Source organism: Sebastes umbrosus, chromosome 8, assembly GCF_015220745.1.
Source record: "Sebastes umbrosus isolate fSebUmb1 chromosome 8, fSebUmb1.pri, whole genome shotgun sequence".
In the NCBI taxonomy this organism is placed as follows: domain Eukaryota; kingdom Metazoa; phylum Chordata; class Actinopteri; order Perciformes; family Sebastidae; genus Sebastes; species Sebastes umbrosus.
In genome coordinates, this window is record NC_051276.1 from 15121389 (window position 1) to 15139635 (window position 18247).

The window sequence follows — 18247 nt, forward strand, 5'->3', positions numbered from 1 at the left end:
ACTTCCTTAATCAGGGTTGTTTCTAGCTATTCTTGTGTAAGAAAGGTGTAATTACTAATCGTACAGCAGTCCCTCTGCATTTTGACCGTTTCAGAGATTCGGCTTGAAGCCATATATAAAACTCTTTCGTAGGCTGCTGATTAATTGATAGTAATTAGGAAAAAGGGAAGGCAATGCTATAAAACATGCACTCATGGAAAGTTGGCAACTACCGAACCATATGTCCTTCCTCGGAGATCTGAATTTCCTGGATATTTAAATCCGGAGAATGTAAAGACGAAGCGTTGCGGTTATCTGTGGATACCTCTGGGCAGACATTCGCTTCAACACACACATTACCAGAGGCCTTACATTTCCCTTTTCTGCCTTACATTGACCATTGTGTTGCGAGGCCTAGAATGAACGCTACTCACCCCCAAATTGACTTCATGAAAACGAGACTGTTTACTTTGTGGAAATAGGAAAAGGCCATATTTTCTTAAAAGGCTTTGGCTTGTTTTCACTTTAAAAGGAAGTGTACAAATGACTTGTTTCACCAACATTAGGCAATCTGTCACTGTCTCAGGCTCTGTTCCCCGGGTTAATGCAATGCCACCACTGTTACATCAACAGTTAGCATTCATAGGCTGTGTACGTGTATATATATAATTATATATATATACATGCAACATACCTTGGTAAATATTTTCATTGTACAGGGTGTGTATCTTGTAGGTTTTGGATAACTTCATTTTATCCATCCCTTGTGTTTTTATGTACAGTGTATAAAGAACATATAAAGAACAACTAAGTCATTTTGGCTTTTTTTTCACACTCAAACATTGTCATGAAGAATAATATGGTCCAGTTGGATGACAAGGATAGTCTCTCTAGAGAGCAGGGATTATTGAAATAAAGGAGAATTCATTGCAGTTAACAAAAAAAAACGTTTATTTTTCTGAAATCAGTTCACACAAATACAGAACAGAGAATTAAAATGTGAGTAGACATCTATGAGTGTGTGTAGAGTATGTAGTTAAAAGAATAGCCAGCTTCTTAATGTCTTAGATTTTAAGTACAATATGAACCGGTTGATTTCAAAATGAAGAAAACATCTGTTTGCAGTCACACATCATCTGAGTAACAGGTACAGAAAACTGACAACCTTACTCGCAGTCAATTCAAGATTTAATCTTAAATGTACTCACTGAAATGCTTTAAAACAGACAAAATAAATAAGCATTAAGCAGCGGATGTGCAAACTATTTGGGAAATCTTCCTTGTTCATTTTGCAGATCTCAGTAAACTCAAAACATTAAAGTCGCTCACCAACTCCAGCATAGATTTAATAAGGCAAATCAATAGGAGATACTGGCTTTAATACCTGGATTAAACTCACTAGTGTACATCAAGAGTACACATCTCTTGTACCTTTACAGGGAAATCACAGGCAACTGTCTGAAATGATGATAGAAGATTCAGCTTATTGAGGCGGCGCTCCTGAAGTAGATCACGACATCCTCTACCTGTTGACTCCCAGTTTCCTCTGGAAGGCATTCCCGTCTCCCTTGGTGGCTTGCTGTGGGATGAATGGAAGTTCACTGTTAAATATAAGGGAAGTCTATGTTTATTTCACAAAGTTAGAATTGAACCTTTCTCTTGTACCTTGTTGATGTCTTTGTGTTTTTCTCGGCTGACCATCTCCTCTATGATCTCTCCTTCTCCTCTCACCAATCTGGAGGAAAAAATGACATTCGTTGCATCACAACATTTGAATTATGGTGTATTAGATTTTCTGGGAAATGTGGGGTTAGACTGAGTTGGGCTGTTTGATCGTCTTATGAATGATTGTAAACTAGTAGAATGAACTCTGTAGCTCTGGTTTACCTGGTGCGTCCTGTTTCCGGGTCCACCACCCTGCGGATCACACTCTGTCTGGCCTCGTACTCCTCTTTGGTGATGGGCCTCTTAGTGGCGAGTCGGGCTTTCTGCTCATCCGTCATCACTGCAAAGGAAAACAGAGTATAATGCACCAAATGTCACGTGTGCTTTAGAGCTGCAATAATTAATCAATTAGTTGCCAAACTATAACCAGTTTGAGTAATTTAAAAAGGTCAAAATTCTCTAATTCCAGCTTCTTAAATGTGAATATTTTCCAGTTTCTTTACTCCTCAATGACAGTAAACTTAATATCTTTGAGTTGTGGACAAAACAAGATATTTGAGGACGTCATCTTGGGATTTGGGAAACACTGATCGACATTTTTTAACCATTTTCTGACATTTTATAGACCAAACAACTAATCGATTAATCGACAGTGAAACTAATAGTTAGCTGCAGCCCTAGTGTGCTTTTTCTTACAATATTCATATTAGGTGATGTTATTATATTGCCACACCATTTATACTTTTTATTTAAATTAGTGTCGCAACTTTTATTAATTTTTAGTTTAATAATGAACCAAACAGAGGAGCTCGTTTAGCGGCAGGCTGCTGCTCCCAAAGTGCTCCACAGACAGACTCAGGAAAGGAGGACGGTCTGCAGGACAGATAATAATGCAAACAGTGCACTTTCATAGACTAAGCTACTGGAGTTACCCTGCACTATATTCATTTTTAACAGTCTCTTCTGCACTATATTCACTTTTAACAGTCTCTTCTGCACTATATTCAGTTTTAACAGTTTTCTTCATCTCCTTGTATTTTTATATCTGGTATATTTTTGTACTTTGCACCACTAACTTTTTTACTGCCTTTTTACTAACATGTTTTGCACTATGGAACTGTGATGCTAGAAACTTGAATTTCTCTCAGGATCAATAAAGTTACTATCTATCTATCTAATCATTTAGACTCAACTCAATTTGCAGTGATATAACACAGAGAAAAGCATCAAATCCTCACATTTGAGAAGCTGTAAACGCAAAAAGGTTTGGTATATTTTTGTCCAGTTAGTGATTCTGATCCTTCTACGTCATGTCAACAAACAGATGTTGCAGTAAAATAACATCTGTATAGAAACACAGTGTGAAGTAATGTAAAGTGAAATCCCACCAGGTCCCAGCTCCACTGCTCCCTCATCACTCTGCCACACCTCCAGGTAGGATGGAGGCTCTGCTACTGGAGGAGGAGGAGGACAAGGCAGCAACACCACCACAGTCTCTGCTTTCTTCTTCTCCATCTCCTTCTTCTTCAGCTTCTTCAACTTCTTCTCTTTCTTCTTTTTCTCCTTCTTCTTCTGTTTCTTCAACTTCTCCTTTTCCTTCTTCGACTTCTTTTTCTTGGCTTTACTTTTCTTCTTCTTCTTCTTTGTCTTTTCTTCACTGGACGGTGATGAACACGAGGAGGAGGGAGAAGAGGAAGAAGAGGTGGATGATGAAGATGAGGAGCTTCTTCTGCGCTTCTTTCTTTGTGTTTTTACATCTGAGGAGAAACAGAAGAAGAAGTTCAACAGAAGTTCTGTGATAAAAACACATCTGTTGCTGCCAAAACGTCCCAACCTTGACTCTTGTGTGATGTTTTCTTTGACGACCTGCTGCTGGCTGGAGAAGAAGACGATGAGGAAGAGGAAGAAGAGGAGGAGGATCGTCTCCTTTTCTTCTTCTTCTCTTGTTGTTTCTCTCTGCCGGGTCTGTCAGCTGATCTGCTGCGATCCATCACAACTAAACGAGTATAAATCCACACGACAAACCTGTTTGCAGATCATATGAAGTAGAAACTGAGCAGCTGCATCTCAGAGAAGTGAAGACTGCTGCTGTGCTCTACGGAAGTGTGCGCGTCTTCGATTTGATTCCGTCGGCGGCGTCCGGAAAAACACATGATTAAGGTTCCTAGTTCCTACTTTAGTGTACCCTACCATCTTATAGTTGCATTAACGCCACCATCTGGACTGGAGTGTGGAGCAGGAGCTTGTGTAGAAACAAAATACAAAATAATAATAATAATGATGAAAACTCTAGATTCGTTTAAATAAATCAGTTTCTCTTAAAAACTGAATCATTTCACAGTATATGTTATCTGCTGTATTCCCCAATAGACCTGGAAATGAAAAGTCCTGATGTTTTGCCTTCCTTTAGTGACTGTAAAAGGTGATTCCTCTGGATACTGTAACTCCTGCAGTGTATCAGTACATGTTCAACAGTTTCTGGTTGGTTACAATATGTGCATTTCCCAGTTGGGTGCTTGCTTATTCTATATAATGTGTGGTTAAGACTTGTATGTCCGATTCTCAGTCGACTGATGACATTTTCTTCCCTTCTTTTCCCGCCCATCTTTCTCCCTGCTCCAACATGTTTTTGTATATTGTACAGATGCCTTCCAGTTTTCACGATCTCCCAGTACTCCTGCCATACTTTTTGTGCATATGTCTTGATGAAAGGCTTAAAGCCTCAGCTTTACTTAATGGAACTTGTAAATCTATATTCTTAATTCTGAGTGTTTGTTTGGCCAGAATATATCTACCTGCTCATTTCCCTCCACACCAACATGAGCAGGAACCCCACATATGAACATGGTTTGAATATGCTCAGTCATGGGTAACCACCAACCACTTAGATTATTTTTTTTTTCAACAAAAGCAGACAAAAACAAGACAAAGGCCTATCCTAATTGAATAACACCCGCTGTGAAGTTTAGTGAATGTTTTCTCAAGTGGCAGTCAGTCAGAAACCCCTTTTTTGCCAAATCTCTGTAATTTATGACAATGTTTTCTTTTACTCAAAAAAATGTGTGAGCAAGTGACATTATAAATATAAGATATTCAAATTTAGATTGACATTTTTTAAAATGATGTATACAGATTTTTTGGAAAATGCACTTCTTGTACATTTAAAAAAATTGTACCTTTCACGTTTGGTTGGGCTCTAAAAAAACTGATAAATTATTTGCAAATTTCAAATTATTTTCATTACATTTCAAGCAGTCTGTGAGTAATGGAAGGTTATTTGGTGTCAATACAGAAGTGTCCCAACCAACCCCGCTCTCCCCTACTCTGTTACAGGTAATAATATTGTAAAATGAAACAAAAGTACAGAAGTATTATCAGAAAGGTGTACTCACAGTAAGAAAAGTTAACATAATCATTATGCAGAATGGCTTATTTCAGAGTATTGTATCATTATTATCATTATTATTACTATCATTATTTTTTATATTATTACTTACATACATTTTATATGCTGTGTAGTTTAATCCAGTAATAAGGGCTTCCAAGATTTATCTGAGGGGTCATAAAATGATTAAAAGAATAATGATGAAAAATATATTTGTTATTTTTTATATGTAGCTTTCTTGTGAAATACTGGATAGCTCCAGGCCCATTAGAAATCCTTAAAATGGTACAACGTAAGAGGGAAGCTATGAGCTAATTGCTGATTGAAGGCAGGCGTTCCTCCACCCTGGTGCCACATGCAGCAGATATTTCTCACTCTTTCTCCTTGTGTGTTCTCTGTGTGCAGGGTCAGCTCCAAGTTTCACGGTCTGAAGGTCGAGTTGGGTTTCCTTGAGGCTGAAGTATGTTGCCATCCTAGTCTGCGCTATGGCTCAGAAGACGACCATCAAGTGAGTGGCTCAGTTGACCCTTGGCCTTGGACTGCTCGTCCCCTCTCCTCTTTAGTAGGACACTGACTGCTTTCCCTTCCTCTCTTAGTAATCAAGGATAATTAGTTCTGCTATGAGACAAATGATTCCCCTTGATTTTAATGTTTTTTTTTTAGTATTTATAATTGATAATATAAGCTTTTTAACTTTCCCTGTTTTTCTCTTTTGCCCTTTGTTGTGACTGGTTTGCCAAAAATAGAATCTGCAGGTGCGCTGCAAAGCATTGTAGTGGGCGTGTTACAGCCACACTAAGGCCATAACCTGTAATGTGGGATCACAAGTTGCTTTGTTTTGTTTAAAGGGATCACAAGCCAAAAATATTTCAAACCACTGGCTTAATCTATAAAGACGCATCATATTTTAAAAGCTGATCATGTTTAGTTTGAAAAATCTGAATCTGCAAAGAAACAAGTGCAGCTGTCAAATGAAATGTAGTGAAATATTCATATACATTTGCATTTGTACAGTACTTGAGTAAGTGTATCTACCATTGTTTTTTTTTTTGTGTTTTTACATATGACATTTTAATATCTTTGACATTTTACACTACATTCAAATCAAGTTTTTGCATTAATCTGAATCGTTGAATTTAGCCTGCAAGGAAATTACTTTTTTTCTTATTTGTGAAAAGAACAGCAATGCTCCCTTCACCAGCCCATTTAGCTGTTTAGTATGTAGAATAAGTAGGCTACGATATAAATATGTCCCCTGAGTCTTCCTTCTGCTTTTAATAGCTTCAATTAGACAATGAAAAAGGTCTAAGTGCAGCATGTTAGACAGGCCCATCCAATATATCTCATGCAGATATCCAAAGAAAACTCAGTGAACCCACACAAAGGATCATAACAGATAAAAGAAAGGTCTGTGAGAGAATCTGACCTTTTGTGTGTGAACAGTGAAGGTCTGCCCCTCCCCCCAAAAAAGGTTCCAAGTGTGTCAGATATTTGGGTCACACACACAAATCATTGAGTATTGATGTCCCAGTCCTTTTGCTTCCATGTCACTTAAAACAGGTCAGTGTGTTAAAGGAGTGGAGTGATATAATTGTGGGGAATCTTTTTTTTTTTTTTTTTATAGGGGCCTAAATGCACAGTCAGTTTATGAATCAGGATATGATTTGATCAAAGAGAGGGTATTAATGTAGAATATAACGTCTGGTATGAAGGAAGTTCAAATCTAGTTGAGAGACCATTGACTCGTAGATATCTGTGGTGGTTATGATGCCTCAATTATGGCGAATACAGAAAGTTGTATCAAAAGGTGAAGATGGGAATATGTGGTTATCCAATACTGGTACTAAAAGGCAATTACCTTTAATGATAGTGCCTGAGAAGTGAGTTATATTTGGAATGAGGGCATTAATGTGAATCTGACACCTGGAACAGTAAGAGCACAACATCATGTTCTACCATGTAAAGGAAGAGACAATCTGTGTTGCACAGAGAGCATCAACGTGAGAACATATTTTTACAATATTTATTTCAAAGTTTTTACAAAGGCAATTGTGAATCTTTAAAGCTTTTATTCTGATAAACATACATGTTCCTGATGAAGTTAGCCCTTATCACTTTTGGTACATAAGGCTAAACTAATTGAAAGAAGCACAACAGACAAATGCTCATCTTTAACTGCGTACCAGCTTAGAGTTAATACCGTAACCTGCCTCCATTCATGTTTAAATATTATGTCAATGTAGTAATAAATAAAATCACCTCAAGATTCCTTAAAATCCCAAAGAAATACATTGCAAACGATAAATACTGGAAACCCTGTTACATAAAAGCCGCAGCTGTAAGAGTGACTGTAACAGTCTGAATGTGGCTGAACTTGAACTTAGAGAATATTAAAGATGTCAGCGGGAGGAGAGCCTTAAAGCTATCATCTTTCCAGTCCGTGTGCAAGGGGAGCTGGTCGGGGTTGCCCCAAGTAAAAAAGGAAGGAGTGGGGTGGTGGTGTTTGGAGGGAGTGGAATGTGTCGCTCTTGCTGAGATTTCCTTTGGCCCATTAGGACGCAGCCGCCATGCGGATCCTCTCTGGAGGGAACAGCAGGACGTTCTTAGCTGCCTTGATAGTGTTCTTCATGAGCATCGCCACAGTCATGGGTCCTACACCTCCGGGTACGGGGGTGATGAAGCCCGCCTTCTGTCTCACGCCTGGATATAGACGGAAAAGGTGTGACGTTACAGACACCTGAGACACCAAGCATGTCCACGCAGGAATAGGATTACATTCGCTGTGTAGCCTTACCTTCAAAATCCACATCTCCAACCAGTCTGCTCTTTCCGGTGACTGGATCCTGCACTCGGTTTATTCCAACGTCAATCACCGCCGCTCCCTCTTTGATCATGTCTGCCGTAATGAGGTTTGGAATCCCTGATAGTTCAGCAAACACACAGTACAGTTAGACAACAGAGAAAAAGTCAATGCACTGAAGAAAAATCAGCTTTAAACGATGCAGGCAAACAAACCTGCAGCAGCCACGATGATATCAGCGATTTTAGTGTGTAGGCGAAGTTGCTCCTTTGGCGTGTGACGGTGAGAAATGGTGACCGTGGCGTCGCCTGCAACAGAAATAACTTTTAGTATTTATACCGTATAATTTAAACCCTCTATCTTTAAACACACATGCACAGTAACCAACCTCCGGGCCTCTCGTGACGGCCGTCTGTATGCAGTAACATGGCGATGGGCATGCCCACATTCTTGGAGCGTCCTGCAACCACGACATTCTTCCCAATAGTAGGAATACCTGGAAGAATGCAGATAGTTCGTTTAGATAGTTTGTTCAGCTGCATTTCAGCCCTAAGATAAAGTAAGGGTCGTGTCTAGATGGTAACCTGCAAATTGCAAAATCTGGCACAACTTGCAAAATCTCACAAGACTCGCTGCCCGACGACTTAGCCTAACCTTAACTATTCAAGGTCAATACCTAACCTCAACTATTCGAGGTCAATACCTAACCTTAACTATTCAACGTCAATACCTAACCTCAACTATTCAACGTCAATGCCTAACCTTAGCTATTCAACGTCAATACCTAACCTTAACTATTCAACGTCAATGACTAACCTTAACCATCTTGCAAGAGTTTCCCTACTCGTAGGTTACCTTCTAGACACGACCCAAAGTAAGTGACCACTCCGGTTGTTACCTGTGCGTTTAATCATTTCCATGACTCCCCATGGAGTGGCCGGGAGCATGGTGGACTGATCCAGGCACAAGCGACCCACGTTAACTACGTGGAAGCCGTCCACATCCTTGGAGGGGGAAACGGCGTTACAGACGGCGCGCTCATCGATGTGATCTGTCAGAAAACATAGACAAGTTAAAGTCAGGACGACTAGATCTCAAAGGTGAGTTTGTAAAAGTGTGTGCTCTAACGTATGTGCCGCCAACACATGCTGACCGATACTTTCACACACGGATACTGCAGCTGTAATATCAGGGATTTTTATTTTAGCTGACCCGCACATACCACTCTACAGTTGCATGATTCTCTCTACTCATTGTTATTCTTTCTGCTCCAGTTTCTCTGTACCTGGGAGAGGCAGCTGGACCAACAGGCCGTCCACACGATGGTCTGCGTTGAGTTTGTAGATCAGGTCCAACAACTCCTCCTCACTGATGTCTGAATGCTTGAGAATTGTCTCACTAGAGATCCCTGTGGGAGGTTGAAGTGAGAAAACAACTAAGCATTTGTTCTTTTTGTTATTATGTTGTAGAAAAGTTGTGTTTACACATACGTATGAGGCCTCAATGTGGGTGTTTTGTTCTTACCGACATCAGATGCAGCTCGTGTCTTATTCAGGACGTAGGAGTGACTGGCTGGGTTTTCTCCCACCAGAACCACACTCAGGTGGGGTCTCCTGTGGCCGGCTGAAACCCATTTCTCCACGTCGCCCCGGGCCTCCTCTCGAATCTGCCGTGCTAGTTTCCTTCCTGAGATGACCACAGCCTCCTGTCTGAGAGTTGGAATACACAAAGACTGGAGTCAGAGGACAAATAGTCCATAACTTTCTTTTTTAGCAAGCTGTGTTAATGCTGTTATTCAGACACAGAAATGAAAGTGTAAAAATGTCACTCAATCTAGGACTGAACCCGTTTTATTACACTCGCCCAACACAAGTGTACAGAGCCCAAGTTTTAATATCTGAATAATCTTTACAGTACTGATCTCGGTCTCCTTGCTTGCCATTGAAGCGAACTTTTGACACCAGAAACCTGTAATCAATCTCAACCATCCAGCCTGGGCAAGCACCAATCCAAGCCTCTAAAATTAGACCCAGCACGTCTCCACCTGACAGAGCTATGTGTTTCATGAACTCCATGCACTTGTACTGTAGAGTTACAGTACCGTATATCAAATTACAGCGAGAAAGTCAAAGTAGAACATCTTGTTAAACAGGTAATCTCCAAATACGATCAGATGCACCTGAAGATTAAAACTGACGGGACATCCTTCGTTGTTTGAGTAAACAAACTGAGTTGAACTGTTCTGCTGCTTTGTCAAAAAGAATTCAAAAGCGCTACGATGGTTCTCCATTATATAACGACAGACAGAAAGCAGTAGCTGATAACTGAGGAGTAATGAGCCATCGACAGTGATGTAACCCGCCTTTTATTCTGCCAAAACTAATTAAACCTCACTGAAAAGTGTCACATCTTCGGGCGAAATGGGGTGAAGCCGTGGGGCCAGTGAGCGTACCGGGTCCCAGAGGAAATGTGTCCAGATTACAGGGCAGCAAACTGCTGTTTAACCTCACGGGAATTTAAACACAAAGCCGGTCTACTGAGGAGAAAACGCTTCTTTTCAAATGTATGGCCACACAAAGCCATGTTAAATAGCCCATGGGGCCAACCGCAGAGGAGAGCTGCTCTTTGTATGTTTTTCTTCTTTTTTTTCTATTTTATTTATTTTATTATTCTGTACATGTAACTTGTTGCTGTGTGTATTTTAATGCAAAGCCTGTTGAGTTTATGCACAATTACATTGTATTAATGCTTTAAACATCTATGGTGTGCCATATGGTAATAATAATAAGTCATGCATAGCGTGTCACAGGTTTCAAATTGTCTTAATAATGTGCCTCTGGAAATGCAGATCATGTGCACACACGAGTTTTGGGTTTTTAAGGCGTGTGTGCAACATTAGATCATTACATTTATCTCAGTCATGCTGAACTCAGCACGTTATCCCATAAATACCTGCACGAGATGCTGCTTATTGCACCACACACTTACAAGGTTTTTAATTCTATGTATTTACTGTGAAGCACTCCGTGTGTGTGTGTGTGTGTGTGTGTGTGTGTGTGTGTGTGTGTGTGTGTGTGTGTGTGTGAGTGACAGACATACTATGACTTTTTCATGACTTTTTTCGACATGTATGTGTGTGTGTATATTCTCTTATATTTATTTTATAATTGTGTATGTATTGTTGCTGCTATATTTATAATGTTTATAATGATGATTATATTTGACTTCATTATTGTTATTCAATTGATTGATTGATAGATAGATAGATTTTCTATTATACAGGGTTATACAGGGCTGAGAGAGTAACACTGCCATGTCAATGTGTATGTGATCAATAAACTAAACTTGAACTTACTAATGTGCCAACTGTATGATGATGTCCTCTCTTATGATACCATTAGCTCTGCTGTTTTAAATGAGTACATGTCATCCAGGATCCAGATGTGGATGCGTGTTCCTATGTGTGCAGCCCAACACCTCGACCTCCAGCTGAGACCTGCTGGCTCTTCCAGCTCCCGGCTGCAAGCACTAAGCCCGATTTCATCAGCCAGTCGGCGGCTGCGTTGTTACCGGCATACCGCTAGAGGCGCACCACAATGTGACCAAACTGCGGACATTTAGTACAATAAAATAAAACAAAACCACCCTATAATAAAACACACGGTATTTAATCAATGAACGCACAACATTACAGAAGACTGGCGGATTCATATAAATATATATATTTAAGATACATAAACATGTTGGAGAGGAAGGCGCCAAACATTTTTAAATTTACGCACATTTACGCACATTAAATCACATTCTGAGAGCATGTTGGTGTCACTCACCTGGAGGCAGAGGTGTGCAGTTTACAGACTTGCTGCTGGGTGTGTTGGCACAGTTTCCTGAGAGTCCTTATCGCTGCCATTGTGACCGGCTGAGAGGAGAAGAGACACCGCGGCACGTTGCGTAACAAACACCACTATCCAGCAACCAGCAGCCGGTACTGACAGAGAGAGGTCTGTGGAGGAGGAGGAGGAGGAGGAGCACCGGGCTTTAAAGCCTTCCTCCTGCACGTAGACACGTGCGTCACTGCTATCTGCTGCCACACCTCTCAGTGCTCAGATAATACTGTAAGTTTCCAATGACAGGAGCCAAGTATCATCTCAGTCTGACATGTATCTGCCTGTCAAATGAATATAGTGGAGACTATTTCCCTCTGAGGATGTAGTGGAGGATAATTATTTGGTAGATTAAAGGAACAGTGTGTAACATTTTGGGGGATCTATTAGCACAGGGGTCAGCAACCTTTAATATCTGTATGCAGATAAAAGATAAAGGAGCAATTTTAGGCAACAAAAAAAATAAAAAATCTTTCTGGAGCTGCAAAACATTTGAGCATTGTGATGAAGGCAACACAGTTTATAGTCTAAGTATATAGTATATAAGTCTAATGCAGTGAAGGCCAAAGTGCAAATGTACTACGGAGTATTAGGGCCACGTTGAGGGAAAAAACATCTGAGATTTCCAGAATAAGGTTATAACTTTATGAGAAAGAAAGAAAATAACACAGAAAATTACTACTTTATAATATTATGACTTTATTTTCATAATACTACGACTTTTTTCTTGTAAACCTTTGACTTTATTATCGTAATATATCAATTTTTTTTTTTTCCTCAATGTGGCCCTAATAGTCTGTCGTACAGTGGTACCATAGACCTACAACAATGATAAATAAAAATGTAATCAAAAAACAGTTATTCATTTCCATTTTTAAAAATCCTCAGGGAGCCACTGGAGAGGAGCTGAAGAGCCGCATGTGGCTCCGGAGCTGCACGTTGCAGACCCCTCTATTAGCAGAAATGGAATATGATATTAATGTTTTCATTAGTATATAATTACCTGAAACTAAGAATTGTTGTGTTTTTCGTTAGCTTAGAATGAGCCCTTCATATCTACATAGGGAGAGGGTCCTCTTCACGGAGTCCGCCATGTTTCTACAGTAGCCCAGAACGGACAAACCAAACACCGGTTCTAGAGTGAGACTTTCACGTTTTTGCGTTACCTGAAGGCCACTGTCTCCGACACGCTTGTGAAACTGTGGTAACGTGAGCTGCCAATTGCAAAACCGTGGTACCGCCAGTCTTCGTCTGAATTCCGTTGCTCCTAAAGTAGTGTTATTATGGTAAGGATGGCCTCTGCGTGAGGTTATCGGCGTTACCACGGTTTTGCACTCAGCGGCTTGCAGAAAGGGAGGAGTGAGCAGAGGGGTGTTCAGTTGGTTGCAATCTGCAACCACACCACTAGTTGCTGCCAAATCCTACACACTGTACCTTTAAATTGAAATAGCCTCAGAAATGTACTTAAGTACAGTACTTGAGTAAATCTACATAAATGTACATAACATGGTGTAGAAATACTCCATTAAGTCTTATATTAAAAATCGAAGTAAAATTAATCTACTGAAATATTGTCAGCGAAATATACTTGAAGTATCAAACGTAAAAGTGCTCATTATTTAGGCAGAATGGCCTCTGTCAGAGTTATATTATTATTATATATTATTGGATTATTATTAATTATACATGAATGTAGAAGCAACATTTAGCTGGAAGAGGTAAACTACTTTATAAATAGGCTACTGTTGAGAAATTTAATTTACTTTATAACAATACTTTGGATTTTATATGCTCACCATATGTTTTTTAAAAACATGTTTACAAAATAACTATAGCAACAGTCTGTTCAATAAATATAATGGAGTAAAAAGTACAGTAATTCCCTCTGAGATGTAGTAGTATTAAGTAATACTATATAAATGAAATACTCAAGTAAAGTACACATACCTCAGAACTGTAATTAAATGGAGCACTTGAGTAAATATACTTATGTGTTAACTTTCCACCACGAACAGAATAACCTGTTGAGGGGCCCCAGGGCACAAACTGTCTGTTGGGCCTCCACCCCTCATTGTGTGTATGCTGGACATGTCTTATCATGTTCAGTGCACACACCAGATTAAACACATCCACAGGTTCAATATTTGTCATTCAGTTTCTGGTAATTTCATTAAACTTACCTTTATTGAGGAATATGCAATATGTGAGTATATCACAGTATAACTAATTATGGTTTTAAAAGTAGGCCTAGGTGCACAACCTATATTACATTTCATAACAAATATGAGTTATCAAATAATCAAAAATTAATTGGCACATTGAACCTGTTTTTTTGGAGCCCCTGAAGACTGGAGCCCCAACCCACTTTGCCCAATTGGCAATCCAACCAACCCACCAGTGCTATTTATCTGTCTATGAATGTATCAGGTGGCTGCCAGTCTATGAATAGACCTCAGATACACTTACATAAAGTTACATAAATTACTTACACTCAGTTTGACAGAATGATTTATAAATGGACAGAGGGTGATCTTGAGCCAACAAATAAGCATAACCGATATATACAATATACACATTTTTTTTGTTGCTTTTCTCTGTTGTATTTGTTTTTTTGTTTTTTTTCTCAGCAATTTTTGCATGTATGTATTTGTATTTATGTGTGGGAGTGTTGCTGTGTGTGAAAAAAAATGCAAATATATACTGACATTTTGTTGAATTATAATTCATGAGCAGTTTGCTATAAAAGTATTTTTTTTTTAAATAAACTTGCATAGAAAACATTCTTAGTTTTGTTGCAAAAATTAACACATTTTAAGAAAAATTGTTGGGTTACAAAAGTTGGGCATTAGAAAAAAATGTGGTTTCATTATGAAAAAATGTGGGCTTCTGTATCTGAATTTTCCTATATTAGATTAATTAAACCACTACGCTAAATTCTAAAGAGTAATTTAAGTATATTAGTAGACAGAAAGTTAGAAGTTTAGATATACCAGAGGCTATATACCAGCAACCAGCGGCTCTTTAGCCCCTCTCCAGTGGCTCCCTGTGGATTTTTATAAATGGAAATGAATAACTGTTTTTTTGTTTACATTTTCATTTTTATTTATCATTGTTGTAGGTCTATGGGACGGTACGACGGTGCGACGGTGCGACCGCGCGATGGTGCGACGGTACGTCGTAGTATAAGGGCCACATTAAGGAAAAAAAATATATGTGAGATTTCGAGAATAAAGTCATAACTTTGCGAGAAAAATGTTGTAATATTATGAGAGTAAAGTCATAAGTTTACGAGGAAAAAAAATCGTAATATGATAATAAAGTCATAAGTTTATGAGAAAAAAGTCGTAGTATTATGAAAATAAAGTCATAATATTATAAAGTACTAATTTTACGTGTTATTTTCTTTTTTTCTCGTAAACTTCTGACTTTATTCTCGTAATATTACGACTTTTTTTCTCCTAAAGTTTTAATTTTATTCTCGTAATATTATGCCTTTTTTTCTCTTAAAGTTATGACTTTATTCTTGTAATATTATGACTTTTTTTCTTGTAAAGTTATGACTTTATTCTCGTAATATTACGACTTTTTTCTCAAAAAGTAATGACTTTATTCTGTAAATCTCAGATGTTTTTTCCCTCAATGTGGCCCTAATACTTCATCGTACATTTGCACTTGGGCCCTCACTGCATTAGACTTATATACTATATACTTAGACTATAAACTGTGTTACCTTCATCACAATGATCAAATGTTTTGCGGGTCCGAAACAGATTTTTCTTTTTTTATTTGCCTAAAATGGCTCTTTTGACAGTAAAGGTTGCTGACCCCTGGTTTAAACGTTTGTCAACTTGTTCTGGCTCGTCTTCAGTGTTACTGAGTATGACTGTACAATCTGTGTCATGCAGATGAAGTTATGGTGATGAAACACTTTAGTGCAACAACAGACAGGAAATGTGACAGCGTGACTGTAAACAACAGGAGGTTAATCACATTGATCGTTTAGCAACCTCCCAACGAGGTCTGTTGACTAATATCAACATGTCTCGTCTTATCTGAATTGAAGGGAAAAGTGATATAATCAGCTAAGTTGGCTAACCAAGCATCAGCTGTATCATCCTGCTGGCCTAGCTGGAACCTAACTAGTTAAACAAAGTTACCTTTGGTGAGTAGCTGGGAACTATAAATAAACACAGCTCACATATAATGCTACCAAGACGAATGATAAAGCCTACATAAGAAAAGACGGTTTAAAAGGCGGCGCCACCTTTTTCAACCAGGGGACATTGACTGATTTTCAGACATTGAAAAGACTATTTGAGACTAATAGCAAGCACTACCTACATGAAACAAAAATGGGAACGTGAAACTAATAGCTGCATTCCAGAAGAAGTTTGGTTACAATATTGTGAATTTAATTGGAAGATATCGAGTTCAACCTTGTGGAGAGCGTTTGGCTGGAAGACTGTTAGTAGATTTTTTATTACACCTGTTCAGAAGTCTCATCATTCAGGCTCATCCAGCTGCTGGAGGAACTGTGGCTCCCAGGTAGCTAACCACTATCACCTGTTTTGGGCCTGTCCTAAAGTAAATTCTTTTTTGGTGTAAGATTTACACAGAATTAGTTACCATATTTGGTACAAACATAGTCTTTAAGTGGGACGGACTCCTGTTTGGTCTTCCTCTTTCAACATCTACAAATATTAAAACAAAATACTTATTTTGAATATTGAGTGTAGCTGCTAGAAAAGCAATAACTAAGAAATGGCTTAAACCAGATACCCCATCACTAGAGAACTGGTATGATATTATTTATGAAATATTTATAATGGAAAGAATTATGTTTTCAATGAGGCTTTAGGAAACAAAATTTGAAGACATTTGGAAGGAGTGGAAAAAGTATATTTCCCCAAAACGCCCTTCTTTTGTTTAATCTTTCTTTTTTTCTAAATGTAATTTTTTTTATTATTATTTATTTGATCTTATTTTACATGAAAAGCACCTCCATGTTCTATTTGTGTGTTCTATAATTTCATTGTCAAAAGTGGAAAAGTTGGTTCACTTCATATTTGTATATACTGTAATTAAGTATGTTTATGTAACTGTCAGAGTAAAACCAAATAAAGGAAAAATAAAATGAAAAAAAATAAATAATAATAAATAAATAAAAGGCGGCTCCAGACAGATTTTCTTTTTTCTTTTTTGCCTAAATTGTCCCTTTTGATAGTAAAGGTCACTGACCCCTGACCCCTGACCTATACTGTATAAGTCTATATATCAGGGCTGTCCAAAGTGGGGCCCGCAGGCCAAAGTTGGCCCGCCATCAGGTTTGATTTGGCCCGCCAGATGTTAGCAAATTCTTTTTTTTTAATAAAAGACCCAACCGACTTTACTGTCTTTTGGAGGCCGTACACGGCTTGGGTTTATGGTTAGAAGATAGTGGCATCATATGAAACCAGAACACCTAAGGACTCCATTAGTACCAATCATGTCATATTAGCTCGCAGAAAGGAGGCTAACACTCTAAAGATGGGCTAAATTTTGGCGAGGAAAAACTGTCATGGCCATTTGTCAAAGTGTCCCTTGACCTCTGATCTCAAGATAAGTGACTGAAAATGGGTTCTATGGGAACCCACGAGTCTCCCCTTTACAGACATGCCCACTTTATAATAATGCTATGCAGTTTTGGGGAAAACATGCAGTTCTTTGAATGCAGTATACATGTGTTATTTTTGCCTATTCTAAAAATGGTGTATTTTTTATATTTCTACATACTGGGGTCCCTAAACAGTCTTGGAAACGCATAAATTGCATAAATGAGCCCAATTGTAGTCAGCAGGTGGGTTTTAAGGGGCTAACTATGTAAAATGTATTCAATAAAGGGAACTTGGGATCCCAGTACCATTTTGCATCTTAATAATACAATACAATAGGTGTTTAGTTTTGGCCAGTGGCCCTCCATTGAGTTCCAGTTTTGGCCCTTCAAGGGAAAAGTTTGGGCACCCCTGCTATATATGGAGAGAGCTGTAGTAGCTATAGGTGTAAGTCTATATGTGTGGAGAGAGCTGTAGTAGCTAGGTGTAAGTCTATTATGAGTAGAGAGCTGTAGTAGCTGGGTGTAAGTCTATTATGAGTAGAGAGCTGTAGTAGCTGGGTGTAAGTCTATTATGTAGAGAGCTGTAATAGCTATAGGTGTAAGTCTATTATGAGTAGAGAGCTGTAGTAGCTATAGGTGTAAGTCTATTATGTAGAGAGCTGTAATAGCTATAGGTGTAAGTCTGTTATGAGTAGAGAGCTGTAGTAGCTATAGGTGTAAGTCTATTATGTAGAGAGCTGTAGTAGCTAGGTGTAAGTCTATTATGTAGAGAGCTGTAGTAGCTGGGTGTAAGTCTATTATGTGGAGAGCTGTAGTAGCTATAGGTGTAAGTCTATTATGAGTAGAGAGCTGTAGTAGCTATAGGTGTAAGTCTATTATGTAGAGAGCTGTAATAGCTATAGGTGTAAGTCTGTTATGAGTAGAGAGCTGTAGTAGCTATA

At 38.6% G+C, this 18247-nt stretch overlaps 2 protein-coding genes across 2 annotated transcripts; both read right to left on the minus strand.

The window, feature by feature from the left end:
- Window positions 1-906: 906 nt before the first annotated feature.
- Window positions 907-3796, minus strand: arl6ip4 (ADP-ribosylation factor-like 6 interacting protein 4). Its single transcript, XM_037777761.1, has 5 exons — window positions 3479-3796; window positions 3033-3401; window positions 1867-1984; window positions 1645-1714; window positions 907-1558 (listed from the first exon to the last, which is right to left on the minus strand). Exons 1-5 carry the CDS (start codon window positions 3633-3635, stop codon window positions 1502-1504), a joined length of 771 nt encoding a protein of 256 aa, XP_037633689.1. The 5' UTR covers window positions 3636-3796; the 3' UTR covers window positions 907-1501.
- A 3230-nt stretch (window positions 3797-7026) lies between these two features.
- mthfd2 (methylenetetrahydrofolate dehydrogenase (NADP+ dependent) 2, methenyltetrahydrofolate cyclohydrolase) lies at window positions 7027-11864 on the minus strand. The gene is made up of 8 exons (XM_037777755.1): window positions 11660-11864; window positions 9354-9538; window positions 9115-9237; window positions 8728-8880; window positions 8218-8325; window positions 8045-8137; window positions 7824-7949; window positions 7027-7729 (listed from the first exon to the last, which is right to left on the minus strand). Exons 1-8 carry the CDS (start codon window positions 11737-11739, stop codon window positions 7581-7583), a joined length of 1017 nt encoding a protein of 338 aa, XP_037633683.1. The 5' UTR covers window positions 11740-11864; the 3' UTR covers window positions 7027-7580.
- Window positions 11865-18247: the final 6383 nt, after the last annotated feature.